Below are 14,319 nucleotides of genomic sequence, written 5' to 3'. Positions count from 1 at the left end.
AGGCTTGCGGTGCGGAGCCCGCAGGGCCAGACGCCCTCCCGGCGGCCGCGACCTCCGCACCGCTGAACCTGGGGCCCGTACCGCGGCCGGGAAGGTGGACGTCTCCCTTGCGGCACGACTCCCCAGAGAGGACATGAGAGCCGAAGCTTGAGCTGAAGTCAGGGCACACGCAGGCAAATCGGTTCCTGGAATTCTCAGAGTGTTTAGCTTGATAACAGAACATGCATTCAAAAATGCACCAGGAGTGGAGAATTTCAAAAAATGAAAACAAAAGCGTTAGAGATTACTATGAACAGCTTTGCATCACATCAGAAATATTCATCTCTGGAACGGCACGATCTCCTGCATTTTGAGAGACCGACGTTTTTTGTCCCCAAGTCTCAGGCACGCTTCAGATGGCACGCCCGTCTCGGCACACAGAGGTGCAGTAAAGAAGCTTTTGGGACAGGACCCCCCCCCACCCCAGCTGTGAACTACCGCCTTTATTGAGCAGTGTAAGTGAGGCATTAAAAAGTTCACTTGTGTTACACTGTCCTTATAACATACACAGATTGCTTTAGCGAGCACGCACATATTTTTTGAGCTTATCCTGCATATGCTTGTAGTTTACGCAGGGCAACGATTCACTCTTCTACCAGACAGTTCATGTACCGCTTGATAAAAGTCAGTGACTGGTGCCAGTAGGTAGTGCTGGGATATCCACATGGTCTAACTTGGGACATCACATTTTGTCTTCTGGAGGTATGTCTTTCTCTCCCTATAAAACATATGGAAGATAGTCTTCAGAAATCAGGTGTTGAATGGTAATCAGATAAAGTAGCAGCCTGGGGGAGCATCCTGATCAGGGCATAAATAACAAAGTTAAATAACAGACACACAAATGGTATTTGTTCACTCATATAAAAGAAAATCAAATTACTAATTCTGAACAGACAGAATACTTGGGGCTTGTTCTTACGTGCGTTCAGTAAGTGTAACCAACAGCAATAGGAAATGAATTTGCTTGTACCATATTCCATTTAAAGTTGCTGAAGACTGAGGAGTGTGGTATGCAAATACCGATTTCTCCAGGAACTGGCTGAAAATGCTTTAAGTTGGAGCAAGCTCATTTTTTGTTCAGATAGCAAGCATTAAGCTGCTGAGTAAGCAGCATCAGCTATGACAGTTCCATGAGGACTGAATAGATGGAGGCTGGACAAAGTAAATTGTTCAGTAAGAGTGCCTAAATTTAGTCAGGGAGAGGAGGAATCCTCACAGGAAGATAATGGAAACTTAATCTTGAATACTTTTTCACAGTATGATATTTCTTTCCTACTTAGACAAGAAAAAAAATCTATACGTTACCTGTACCTACTTCAAATTTACCTGTAGGCTTTTTGGACATGCGGTTGCTGCTACTATGAAGTGAGTGTCTGGAATTTTCCTATCAGCCTGCACGTTCTGTACTGTAACTTTTAGAGATCTGCACCATTCTGCAAAAAACAGTTACAGTAAAACCTGTTTGATAAACTTGGACTAACATGGGAACTAGTTACCTAAGCACCAAAGAAATGGGCCCAATTCCACAAATTCATCAACTTACTGTGTTATAAAAATCAGTTTTTAGTTTAGTGTTTTCTTAGGCTAGGCTGGCATGTTCTCAATATTTCAAGAAGACACATTACTAGATACACTTTTTCTTTATATATTTAATAAAGTTATATATCAACAGCTTTTGGATTTGTACTTTTGTTTGAGCACTTATCGTTTTGGCAAAAGTGAAATATTAAATACTAGTACTAGACATGCATTCCTTTCATTCAAGCTTAAGAAAACATTTACAAAGTTGACAGATAACATTTATTAAAACATGTTATACAAAAAAGGGGCAGGGGACTCTTCTATAAGAAGAAAATATTGAACAGTAACATTAAATTAAAACCATGCTGTACAATTAGGACAGCAATATTTATAGACAAAACTATCCAACCTCTGCAATACAGGCATAACATCTCACAAAATATCAAGATATGCAAATTTACTATTATAAATGACTTGTTTAGAATAAAAACTTATAGCTCATTAAGGAAGATTCACTTGACTTGCATAAACAGTTACATTTCTGGAAGAAATATGGAATCCCATGAATAATAAAAAAAGGAGCAGCAATCGACAGACACAGGCTTCAAGCAAAAATCTGAACTTAAAATTTAATCACATTAAAAATATACCATTTTGTTTTCCAGCATCTTCCCCTAGGGCACTGACAGTTTACAGCTTATAGCTAAAGAAGCCTAGCTATCCAATGAAGCATTTAAATGACAAAAATCCCCAACTTTCCTTTGTTGTTTTGAGAAAGGTTCTGTTAAAGCAAAATACTCAATATACTGCTGTAGGCTCTCATAATTCAGAGACAGGTCACCTTTCTGGCACCAACGCAGAAGTGTTGAGATTACAAGACTTGACATGCCTCCATTCTTTTCAGGCTCAATAATATAGGGACATCAAGTAGTCTTTTTATAATGAGAAACCCAATACATCAGCCTTTGATCATCTGCCTTGCTTTTGGTATAGGACAAAGTTTCTCAACCCGAGAAACACCTCAGATAAAAAAAGCTAAGACCAAAAATTGCACTGACAGTACTTTCTAGAGTCTACCTGCTCGCCCATAAAACAAACAAGGTAATGTTTAAAAACCAAACCAACAACAAAAAAACCCCAACAGTGGTGTATGAAATAGGAACCTCCTCCCTCAAAAGGGTCAGATATAGACCTAAGCAGAGATCTCAACCCTGCTAATAGTTGAATTTTTCAGAATGGCAGTTACGCAGATTCTATGGTAATTAACATCTTAGTTACAAAATGGAATGAAAAGGAACTTAGCTGTAGCATCATTGTGTTCTTACCACTGATAGGACGAGTGGCTTCACAGTAGCAGGAAATTCTGAAAGCCTCCTATGTGTACAACGATTCTGGTTTTCAGAAGACATTCATTTTACTACAGCCAACAGCGAGCAATATAAAAATGCACAACTGTTTCTAAGCCATATCATTAAAGGTGATGAAGCTGAAGGGAAGATTAATGAAATTTATCATATACATATGCATTCATATTATATATATATATGTTGATCGCTTCCCTCCCCACAAACAAGAAATTATTTCCTGTATCTTGAACAAGACCACTCCATTAGCAAAGATTAAGAGCTTGACAGAAGCTGCATCTGCATATCTTGGTTTACTATGTACAACTGTATCGGCCGTAAATAGCAGGGTTTCAGTGGCAGGGGGCTATGAGAGTGACATGTGGCAAGAGGTTGTGAACTGCCCTGTGCTAACCAAAACAGGTTCTAGCTTGCACTGAAACTGATGCAAACAATCCATTGCATGCCAAAACTTCAACCAGAGGTGCGTGCAGTGCCTCTGCTTAAACATACTTAAGGAGTGGCGGCTGCTAGCAAGAGGTGCAGGGAGACACAGAAGGAGAAGGGGAAGAAACACATGCGGAGAAACTGAAGAGCTGCTCTTGGGAAAACACATGAAGACGACACTGAGGCCTTGTATAGAGACACACTCACAGAAGGCCATGCCTGAGGAGATTCACTTCTGAGGGGACTTTGGCCTATAGGTAAGCCATGCCAGAGCAGGTACACCTCTGAAGTAACTGAGGCCCATAGGAGACCCAAGCTGGAACAGGCACATCCCTGAAGGGACTATGGCCCAGTGTCACCATGAACAGTGACTGTGACCAGCCCAGAGTGGCACAGGACACCCACTAAGAAATGAAGAGCATCAGACAAGCCAGTATGCATATGAGCCCAGCCTCCCATGTGATCTGTCACCTCACTAAAAGAACTGGCACGGACTGAGAGCAACTCTCAGTGAAAACAAGGGAAATAAGACTACAAAGGCAGGGAGGAGAAGTGTTAGACTTAAGTTGAGCCTCGGGAAGGGGGAAGAAAGATGTCTCCTTAAGTAATTTTTTGTTGTCTTTCCCCCCCCCCCCCCCCAATACCTGAATCAGTGATTAGAAGTTTGTCAAAGAGCAATAAATTAAATTCAGGAAAACCACCAAAAATCAACTGTTTTGCCTGCGATAAACAAAAGTAAGGATTTTAGACATGTATCTCAAGCTTCCCTTAAATCATCAGTCCTCTCAACTAGATCTCATAACAATCATATCAGTATTTTTCTGCAATCAATTGGTTTCATGGGAATTAACATCAGAAAGCCAAGGGCTACAAAAATCAGTGGAGCAACATTTGTTGGACTTTCAAGACAATGTCATAATATGGGGTAAAACTGTAATAGGCAAATATTAGAAAGTTACTATTCATGCTAAGTCATTAAAAAAGGACATGGTTCTATAATATGACCTACTGGACCTGTTATAAAACCTTTAAAGTGTCTCTCGCAGTACGTTTTATTTTAAAGCTTTATTTCAAAGTAATCTAACTGCAAATAGGAGTAATGTTTAACTTTGAAATGTCCCATATAACAGTCATTCCAAGCTGGTAAAAGAAACAGTTTTGCTGGCAGCTCTGTAGGATGGTCTGGGTTTAACAGAAGTAATTTTTTGCTTGACCATGGTTTTCAGCCTGGTGTTTCTGACCAGCCTTTTTTATGGTTAAATGGGAAGAGGCACCCTTAACCTTTTTATGCAACACTGAAGTGACAATTTGAAAGGGGTTGAGAACTAATGTAATATACAAGATCATTCTTGAAATGAGTATGAGAATACCTTCCCTCAAATGTGATGATGGTACTTGCAGAAATGACACCCTGTATGTAGTAAGGCCTTGGAGAATGGAAAAATAGGGCCACTGAGTGCAAGAACCCTTTCCTCTACACTCATGTAAACAGGCAAGCATTACAATTTTTTTTTTTTTAATATTAAAAAAGACAGTGTTAGCAGTGTGGAAACAAACCATAAAGGGAATATAATTTCTAAGTTTAAAAAACATACTTATAAAGTTTTATGGTTTGTTTTTTTTTTTAAATACAAAGTGCTTCTATACATTAAGTAGGTTACAGTGTTAGTGAGCAAATCCCTGTTTAGTTACCTTGATTACAAGGGTTATATATGGCCACCATGGTATATTGTAGAGTTCAATTAAGTGCTAAGAATAGGAACTCTGTGGTGCTGACCATTCATGCCCATTGCCAGCAATGGGTTCATCATATTTGGGAAAATCTGTTTTAACAAAATTCCATATGAAAAATATCTGAAGCATTAGAAGATTAAGAATTAAGAGCCTCTTAAAAAAATTAAAGTTTGTAAGTAGAATGCCAGAAAAGAAGTTACAATAATTACAGCCCACTGAGTAGTAAACCCCCAGCTTGTACCAGACATTCATGTTCACGATACAGTTCGGTTGTATCTTAAGACAATTTGTAACTGGGAGTTCAAAAAAGCATCTAAATAGTTATTACCTTTATGTGTTTTTGCTTCACCATACAGGGTCATCTGTTTAAATACATTATCCTGCATATTGCAGTACCTAATATATAAATTGGGGCCAGACAGGCTTAGGCCTTCGATGCTGGTTAATGTTTTTCCCCATGTTACCAGCACTGTACTTGGACAACACCTCTTTCTATTATAGTCTATATATGCTCTAAAGGCTCTTTCCTTTTTATAACATGTTTCAGTAAACTACAAAGAAGGGTTAATTGCTTTTGCATAGGACTGCATTAAGCTTTCAACCCCCAAATCCTGTTGCCACCTTTACAATTGATGCATTCACTCTACCTGCAGAGCTGGCAGCATCTCTCAGAACTACAAACACTCCTCCATCTATCTCCAAGAATGAGAGCCCAGCATATAGATCCTCATCCTAATGAAGCAGAAGTGCCACTTTCCCAGCAGAAATCCAGACTTCGGACATGAGCATGGTACCATGTTCTGCAGTACCATTAATAGATCCAAATACCACACTTTCTACTTTTTTTCCACAAGCAACTTCATTTGAAGAGGTAAACAACTCCGGCTGCTTGTGATCATGTGTAACCAGTCACAGTAGTTCAGTACCAAGAATCTGTATTATAGTTCTTACTATTCAAAGACTAAAGAATTAAAAGTATAAATATCTATCAATGACTAAATCATTTTCCTAAAGCAGGTTTCTAAAACTAGACAGAAGTTCTCAAAGAAGTTTTTGTACCAATAAAGAGTCAATTTGTGAATCCACAGAGTTTGGTACTTGCTACTGTAGTAAGCCACAAATCTGAGCAGAAAACTACAGTTTAAATGTTTCATGATTTTGGGTAAGTTCCAAATGTTACATCTTACTTTTTTTTTTTTTGACAAGACATACTTATTACACACACTTCTAGAAGCTCTCATGATGTAGCAATCAAAATCAAGCCAAGCCAAGAGTCATAGAGCATTAGACCCTAGAGGAGCAAAGACAAATTATACTAATACAGATTGAAGTTTATATAGTGCTCAACTGTATTTAAGTGCTTTACAGACTCTAAATAGAAATCAGCACAAAATTAGACAACATTTGTTTTACTGAAGATGGACAAAAAGTGGACGACAGATAAAGGAAAGCCAAACCATCTTTAACACAGCCTTTCATTAAGCAATACAGCAAAGGCTATTTAATGATGTAGACTCTCTAATGATGCATACTATCTAATGATGCATGTTAAGTATGTCAGCAGTCTCCAGTTTGAGGTGGAATTTTAATTTTTTTCATTAAAATGTGAATCATATATCCTGGTTTGATCATCCTAGTTCTCTTTTTCATTAAGTAGGGCTACTTGAATTCATGCTTCACATAAGTATTTGCAGGATTTGGGTCAATTTAGAGCTGAGTTTTACTGTGAATTTAGAAGACTTAGAAATACAACAGGGCTTCTAAATATTGCTGTGATTACAGTCAATGTCACAAGACCTTACAGACCTCATTTTGCAAGCACCTTTCAGATTAACCATTTGCACTTCACACATCAAACACCTGGAGTAATACTGTGGAAAATGAAATAAAAGTTTGGTCTGCTTATACCAGCATAATCATTAAAACTTGTTTTTTTGAGAATTTACAATAGCAAGTACCAGACATTATTTGCATAATTAGTTTATTTTGCTTACTCTACTAAACAAATGTAAGCACTAATGTCTTAGTTCATCTCAGTAGTACTCTGCTCAGCTTTAGAAGCTTGATATGACTTGGTACAAGAGGTCACATGTCGGTGAAAACTGTCCCTCCACATAAATCTTTTCCCACAGATGTTACACTCATATGGTTTTATGCCTGTATGAATTTTCATATGGCCTACAAGATGGTGTTTCATTTTGAATTTCTTACCACAGACACCACAGCCATAAGGTCGAAGACCAAGGTGCATACTCATATGCCGATCTCTCTGACTTTTGTGTGTAAAGCTTTTACCACACTGACAAGGATACAGCTTATCAGCATGTGAGAATCCACTGAGGGACGTTTCTTCTTTAATTCCCGTAGCCATTTCAATGCCTTCACCATAGCCTGCTGCTATCATAAGATCCTGTCTGTGAGCACTTAAATTTCCATCTGCCCTTTCACCAGAAAATTCTTCCATAGAAGAGCCATAGAAATCAACTTGTTCATCATAATTACTTTCATCTGCCTGTTCATCAAATTCTGCTTCCATCTTTTTGTCACCTATATGAAAGTCTTCAACACCTGAAGACTGGATTGAATGATCTGCCTGAATGGCATTCATGGATTCAGAAACTTGGTGTTCATCATAAGGATTATCAACACCTTCACAGTCTTGTTCAAATCTTTCTGGTTTCACATGGATCCACCTCTTGTGAGACATGATGCTGGGTTTGCTATACATAGGTCTGGTATACTGATACTCTGCACTATCGCTAGTTCCTTCTTCACCATCCTGACTTGTCATTCCAGTGCTAAGTCTATCATGTTCAGTTGAAGAATTACTGGGAAGGTACTCATGTTCTGTCAGTTGACATGACAGTTCATCTTTAGAGCTCTCTTCTTCATTTTCGCCATCCCTTAGTTCCTGCACTTTGTGGAATTCCGTCTGTCCTCCAGAGCCAAGTTCAAAGGTTTCAACAAGGCCATTGTAACTACTACTGCTTGGCGACTGATGATCACTGCCATGGTTCATCTTCTGACACAGAACTGTCGGGTTCCCCTCTAGCACTTCAGTGCATTTATCCACTACATGCCACATCTGAAGGAAACTTGCTGCTGTCAAATAACTAACAATTTCTGGAGCGGGCATTACCAGCCGACCTGTATAGGTAGACAGAAGAATGTTTTCAAATACTCTGGGATTCATCACATCAGGCAGGACTATTCGCCTGCTGTTTTTCAGGAGAACCTGATCACAGAAGTAAGGTGAACTAGCTGCAAGAACAGCTTTATGGGCTCTGAAGAGATGGCCCTGAACCACAATGGACACATCACATAATTGTCCTTGCTGGCGCTGCTGGTTTAACTTCTGCAAAATGGTGCTAGAAAAATCTGGAAATTCCACTCGAAAAGAGCTTGACCCAGACTCCATTTCATTACAAATTTAGTGTTGTGCTGCAAGGAAAAAAAAATTAAACAAAATCAGAAATTCTGCTTAGTAAGTTATTGATCTTTCAATTTCCTTCTATACCTTTTCTTTTTTATTTAACAAATAACACTTAAGCAGACTCATATGAAAATCAACCCAACATTTTCTGGAACCTATGTCACTGCTGTACTTCTATTTTTCCTGCCCCACCTCATTCCTCTCTTTTCTGAAGGTTGTACTGAGGCCACAAACTGCTATGCCAGCACATTTTGTTGTGTTTCTTCTATCCAAGAGCACTATAGCAGGAGCTACAAACAGCATGTTACCCAGTTGAGATAGATTAAGCATTTCAAGCATGAGTTTAGGATAACAAAAACAGTTATTTGATGAAATTGTAGCGGTAGAGTTCTAACTCCAGGATGTCCCAGAGTTTATAACAGCATATGAAAGATTCTGCACTTCAACTGCCAACAAAATCATCTCATTGATCCCCCGATAAAGACTGACTGTACTCTTACAAAATATTCCACTTTAAATGAAGTTTTCAAAGGCCAACATATTGATTCATACAGTGACAAAGGCAGCACTGATAGAACCCTAGTGAGAATGAGGCTTATGACTCTTCTAGTGATATTTCCCTGTCGTTTTATTAACTGAAAGGTGGAATAGCAACATCTTGTACAGTTGCAGGACTATAATCCAATCTTTTAATTCTGAGCTTTTTCAGATGTTATTATAACATTCCTTAATTTAAGAAAAACCTTACAGAATTTAAAATGTTAATCAGGAAAGTGATACCTCTGCTGTACAGAATTTTTTCTGCATGTACCTTGTATATTTGTGACAACGCAACAATTATATGCTAGAAGCTCAGCTAAGAGCTCACAGATTTTAATGTTTGTATTCCCACATGATCCAGATATCTTATTACAAAGTTAACAGTCTTTTAAGCAGGAATACAATTCTTTAAAATGTCTACTTTAAATTTTAAATTGAATTTGAGATAAATTTGTATGTTGTTATCATTAGAAATAATGACAGAAATTTAAATGCAACTACGAAAGACCAACATTAACTGCCTGAATAAGTTAAACTTGTGCAATTTTTCAATTTGATAATGCATAAATTGAATACAAAGGAATTCCAGAAGAGCCATGGAGTAGCAAGCAGTTTTCCTCTGTTCTGTTTGCTCAAGTTCTGTTTCTCTTAAGTGGGAAAGTGTCAAAGTTTTAACAGATGGGGCTGCACATCTGAGAGAATACTTAGTAAATTAGCAGACAGCATATACATGCAGAATTTAAAGCACTTTGTTAATACGGTGCAAAAATAGAATTTGCATTACAAACAGTTGGAGGACTCTGAAATTGAAGTACTTCTATGGAAATACAGAATCGAGAGAATGATTATGAATCCCTGCTACAGAGAGCCTGTACAATAACCATAGTACTTTCTATACAGTTATGTAACCGTCAATAGAAAACTGTTCATTTGGTGCACTGTTAAAACGCTGGCACATCGGCACAAACGTATGACTGCTAAGTGCAGAAAAAGCAGCAGCATTTGCTTACAAAATGCAGGCTACACAGGAGTGGTTATGTAAATCACTCAATGTTTAATCAACAGCTCCTGGTTACATAATCCCTTCCTTACCATTTTGATCTGTTTTCCAACTCATTCTTGACAACTCTCCCCCACTCCCCAAAAAACTCAGTGTTCCACCTCCAAAGTTTCAGAGCTAGAAAAGGATGACAAGCATATAGAGCATAGGTGAACACAGATTATTCACTGTTATCTTACATAAAGGTGACTAGGATTTCCATAGAGAAGAGAGCATGAGAATCAGAAAGCCATCAAGACTTTTCAATAAATACAGGCCCAAACTCCTTGCAAACATTAAAAGCAGCATCTTCTGCAGAACTGTGAAGATTATGCTTTTAAATTTCCTTTTAGTTTTTCACTAGAAGCACGGTATCAATCTGACTCTCTTATGAAGGTCTCTGAAGAAAACAGACTGGGAAGAATAACCTGTTATTTATGAAACCCATTTGTAACTATAAATAATCGCAGCAACATAGTCAAAAGAAAAAAGGTACCTTTTTTGACCACAGTTTCCTTCTTTCTTCAAATCTTACACTAATTTCCAATGCTGGGTAGTGGGAGGAACTGAAAGGACTGAATAAAGCTCCCATTGGAGGACAGTTAAATGACTAAAAATTTTGTAGTTGAGCACCATAACTTGCTGTATACAGTCACATTCACTTTTACATTTTCATAAATCATTACTGTTTTACTGGTTGAAACAACTGTTTATCTTAAGAGGTGTTTACCAACTACACTGGGATCCTCAGATTTAAGATGAGAATCTGTCAATTTTTTTTTTTTTTTTTAAACACTTGGTGGCACAAAGCAGTTGTCCTACAAATACTGCCTCACATAAATCATGGGTAAGCAGTTACATTCTGTGGAGACAGTAACCAAGACTGTGGAAACAGCCTAAAACTTGCAAATCTAGCACACCACTACTTTCAAGTGCTTTGACTAACAGTGTAATGAAAGAGGAAAGCTCTTTGCATCACAAAGCATTACTCCCCAGAGAGTCCTCACCTTCAGCCCCGCACAGCTTGCTTTAAGTATCTGACAGGCTAAAAACAATTATGCATATCCTTGAACAAGCTTCTTGAGATGTATTCCCAAAAGTATATGGAAATTTTCACATGAAAGTGCAAAACAGAAAACAGCACCATTTCCCCACCCTTCAAGTGAAATAAAAAGTCTAGGGACAGTAATCAACTCACCAGAAGTGAATCACCACAAACTGTCATACCTCAAGTGTAAGTGTGGAATTTGGATCAAATACTACTACATTTATAACCTAGCTGCCATATAACCACTTTTAGCTAGTCCAAGAACAATCTGTATGATTGTCAATATAAACTGTTCAGTAGTCTGAATGGTTCTTAATTTAGTAAATCCAGTGGAATATTAGAAACAGCAGATTTTTAAATTACTTCCTTGGAAAAGGAATCTCTGAAAAGCCTGCAGTTCAGCTGATCTTCTTCAAGTTGCCACCTACATAACAGCAGAAGACCGCCTTTAAATTTACACTCTTCAGCACTCCTCAGTTTTTTTTCCTCAAAGCATCAGTCCTGCTACGTACCCATACAACCAATCCATGTCAGGAGACCAAACCAGCTACTGATGTTTTTCCAGAGAGTAACAGAATACTACGCCTGCGAGTTCACTCATTATTTTTTCTTTCCACTTTGCTTAAAACAACTTGACGTTATTTAAGTATTTCAAACAGTTATCATATACCTAGCATGCATTATAAAATATCTACTTTTTTAAACAATCAAGATTTTTTTTATGCTCCTTTCAGAATATTCTCAGATTTAAGACTCTCTTTTTCGATACTTGCCCACAAAAAGATAAGCCTTCAGGATACGTTCAACTGAAATTTAAAGAGACACATCCGTAGACCTTATATAATTACTGCTAGTCTAAACCTGCCATCTTTCAGCAAGGACTTGCCATGCCACCACAGAAACAATTCCAGGTGGGAGCACACTTTTATGTATTTTAAGTTCTCATGAAAACCAAAGCCATCAAAACATAGGTAAAGTATTTTCTGTTAGCAAAGCCATACATGTCAAGAAAACTTTGTTTCTCCAGGAAGGTTTCACTTCCTCCATTTACAGTACGTTCTGTTTCTGCATTTTCTTTATCCCAACTCATAACGAACAAAGTCTTCCTATTTTAATTAATTAAAAAAAAAATCGGTCTCCATGCTGCAACACTGAGCAAAACAGACAAGGCACATATCACTTGCTTAAAAATAAAATTCCTTAAAAAAGCGCTAGTAGGTAGTTACTTCTGTTCTCCGTACACAGAGTTTTTGAAGAAATTGATCTCTTACACCTGCCATGGCAGCACCTCAGAACGCTACAGCATCAGCTGCCGCGGACGCGCCGGTGTGGCCCTGTCCGGAAGGCGTTACAGGCCGCGGCCGCAGGCCCGGCCAGGCCCCGGTGCCGGCCCCCCCCCCGCGGCCGAGCGGCGGGCGGACCCGCCAATCGGCTCTGCCTGGAATAGAGCCAGGAGCGGGCCGGGGTCGGCACCCGCCTCCCGGCCGCCTCCAACGGCTCCCTGGTCCGCCGGGGAGAGGCGCCCCGGCCGGGAAGCGGCGCGGGAGCCCTCAGGCGCGGCGGGGAGAGGGAAGGCCTCACTCGCCGCCCCGCCCCAGAGCGGGCCCACGGAACCAGGCCCGGCGGCAGCGCGGCCTTCCGCAGGCCACGAGCGGGCGGCGTCTCACCTGCGGGCCTCGGAGTCTCTCGCATAGCGGGATGCGACCCCGGCCTCAGCGCTCGGTGCGGCCGGCACTGCCCCGCGCCCCAGCCCGGCCGACGCCGGAAGCAGCCCCCCCTTCCTGCGGAGAGCTTCCGCGTCCCGGTCACATGACGGCCCGAGTCAGCCCTTCTGCTTCCTGCCCGCCAGGTGGCGCGAGAGGGCGGGGCCGCGAGGGGCCGCCCCGCCCCTCGGCCCCGCCCCTTGCCCCCCCCCCGGGGCCGCTCGGCGGCGGTAGAGCCACCGGGCGCGACTCCTGCCCCGGGTAGCGGACGCGGGCGCCCTTGGAGGCGCCGAGGCCCGGGCAGGCCGCGGAGCTGGCGGCGCCGGGCGGCGCTCCCGCCGACGGGCCGGGGCCTGGCGGGGCCCTGGCGCGCCCCCTCCCTGCCGCGCGGGCGGCTGCAGCGACGGCGGCGCCCTCGCTCACCGCGGCCGTCGCAGGCGGCGGAGCGTCCGCGCTCTCCTCCCGCGTCCGTGCGGCGGCGCCTGGCGCGCTGCCCGCCGGCCCCCCGGGGCCCTGCGCCCGTCCCTCCGGCGGGCAGCTGAGCGGCGGCCGTGTCTGCCCAAAGGCCCCTCCCTGCGCCAGGTCTCCGGGCGTTCCCGGTGCCTCGCTTGTTCCCTGTTTTTAGAATGTCTTTGAAAAGTCCTTGAACGCGAGGGGCGGTCGTTGTACTCGCCGGCCGTAATGACAGACATCTGAAACACCGGGCTACTGGCATTTTGCGGTGACGTTTGAGCTTGCCTAAACGGTAATGGTCGGGTGGCAAAGCCAGGTATTGCTACAAACAGCAATAAAAAGAAAGAGCACCGGTCTTTCGGGATCTAAGTGCTGCTGAGAAATCCAGGAGGAGCTGAATATTCTTGCAATCCCCTGGAGGAGAAGTAAATGATGATACGTATTTACTGTGGTACCGCGTCTTCGACGGGTCTTTGAATACAGTAGGTGATTTTTGAACAGCTACCTGATTGCCACACAGAAAAGAGATCTGGAAGCAGACGGTCTAGCAACGGGCATCGAGTCTGCCCTGCCAGACGGTATTGCTGCCAAAGAGTAAATTAGTTTCACAAAACTAAATCTAAACTAACATTTGGTAGTAGCAACTAAAGGGAGCATTATCATTTAATAAGCATTTCTCAATTGTTGAAAAACATTGCTACAAGGCTGAGACTATTGTATGTGCTATAATTTCTCATGAACAATACAGAAAGCATTAACTCTTTAATGAGCACCAGATCTCTGAAACAAGTTGTTTGCGTTACATAAGGAAAGAGACACAATCCAGCAAGCCATCAAAAGAAGGTTACTTTACACATTTCACAGAACGAATGCAATCTAATGCCTTGAAAAGGAACAAAGGAGATACATTTTGGAGCAGAACAATAATCTTCCCCAGTCCAGCTTCCCCTTTTTTTTTTCCCTTGGCAAGTTGATGTGCTTTGCGGGAAAGCGTAACAAATTATAATATGCAATTTTGT

At 41.3% G+C, this 14,319-nt stretch overlaps 1 protein-coding gene across 6 annotated transcripts; it reads right to left on the bottom strand.

The window, feature by feature from the left end:
* Positions 1–152: 152 nt before the first annotated feature.
* ZBTB43 (zinc finger and BTB domain containing 43) lies at positions 153–13,291 on the bottom strand. 6 transcript variants are annotated; one of them, XM_076355017.1, is made up of 4 exons: positions 12,812–12,887; positions 7,296–8,525; positions 1,366–1,472; positions 671–757 (listed from the first exon to the last, which is right to left on the bottom strand). In XM_076355017.1, exons 2-4 carry the CDS (start codon positions 8,500–8,502, stop codon positions 722–724), a joined length of 1,350 nt encoding a protein of 449 aa, XP_076211132.1. In that variant the 5' UTR covers positions 8,503–8,525; positions 12,812–12,887; the 3' UTR covers positions 671–721. The 6 variants fall into 6 exon arrangements, with proteins under 6 accessions (XP_076211133.1, XP_076211132.1, XP_076211129.1 ...); XM_076355018.1 differs by lacking the exon at positions 1,366–1,472 and having other exon boundaries at positions 153–757; XM_076355014.1 differs by lacking the exons at positions 671–757; positions 1,366–1,472; positions 12,812–12,887 and adding an exon at positions 13,271–13,291 and having other exon boundaries at positions 3,977–8,525.
* Between the last annotated feature and the right edge of the window lie 1,028 nt (positions 13,292–14,319).

The sequence above is a fragment of the Aptenodytes patagonicus genome, chromosome 18 (assembly GCF_965638725.1).
Source record: "Aptenodytes patagonicus chromosome 18, bAptPat1.pri.cur, whole genome shotgun sequence".
Taxonomy (NCBI): Eukaryota; Metazoa; Chordata; class Aves; order Sphenisciformes; family Spheniscidae; genus Aptenodytes; species Aptenodytes patagonicus.
The sequence above is the reverse complement of the archived record's forward strand: the minus strand, read 5'-3'. Positions and strand labels throughout refer to the sequence as shown.

What these genes read in the sequence shown, in the direction of transcription:
- ZBTB43 (XM_076355014.1), bottom strand. Translation starts at nt 8,502, where the DNA reads ATGGAGTCTGGGTCAAGCTCTTTTCGAGTGGAATTTCCAGATTTTTCT.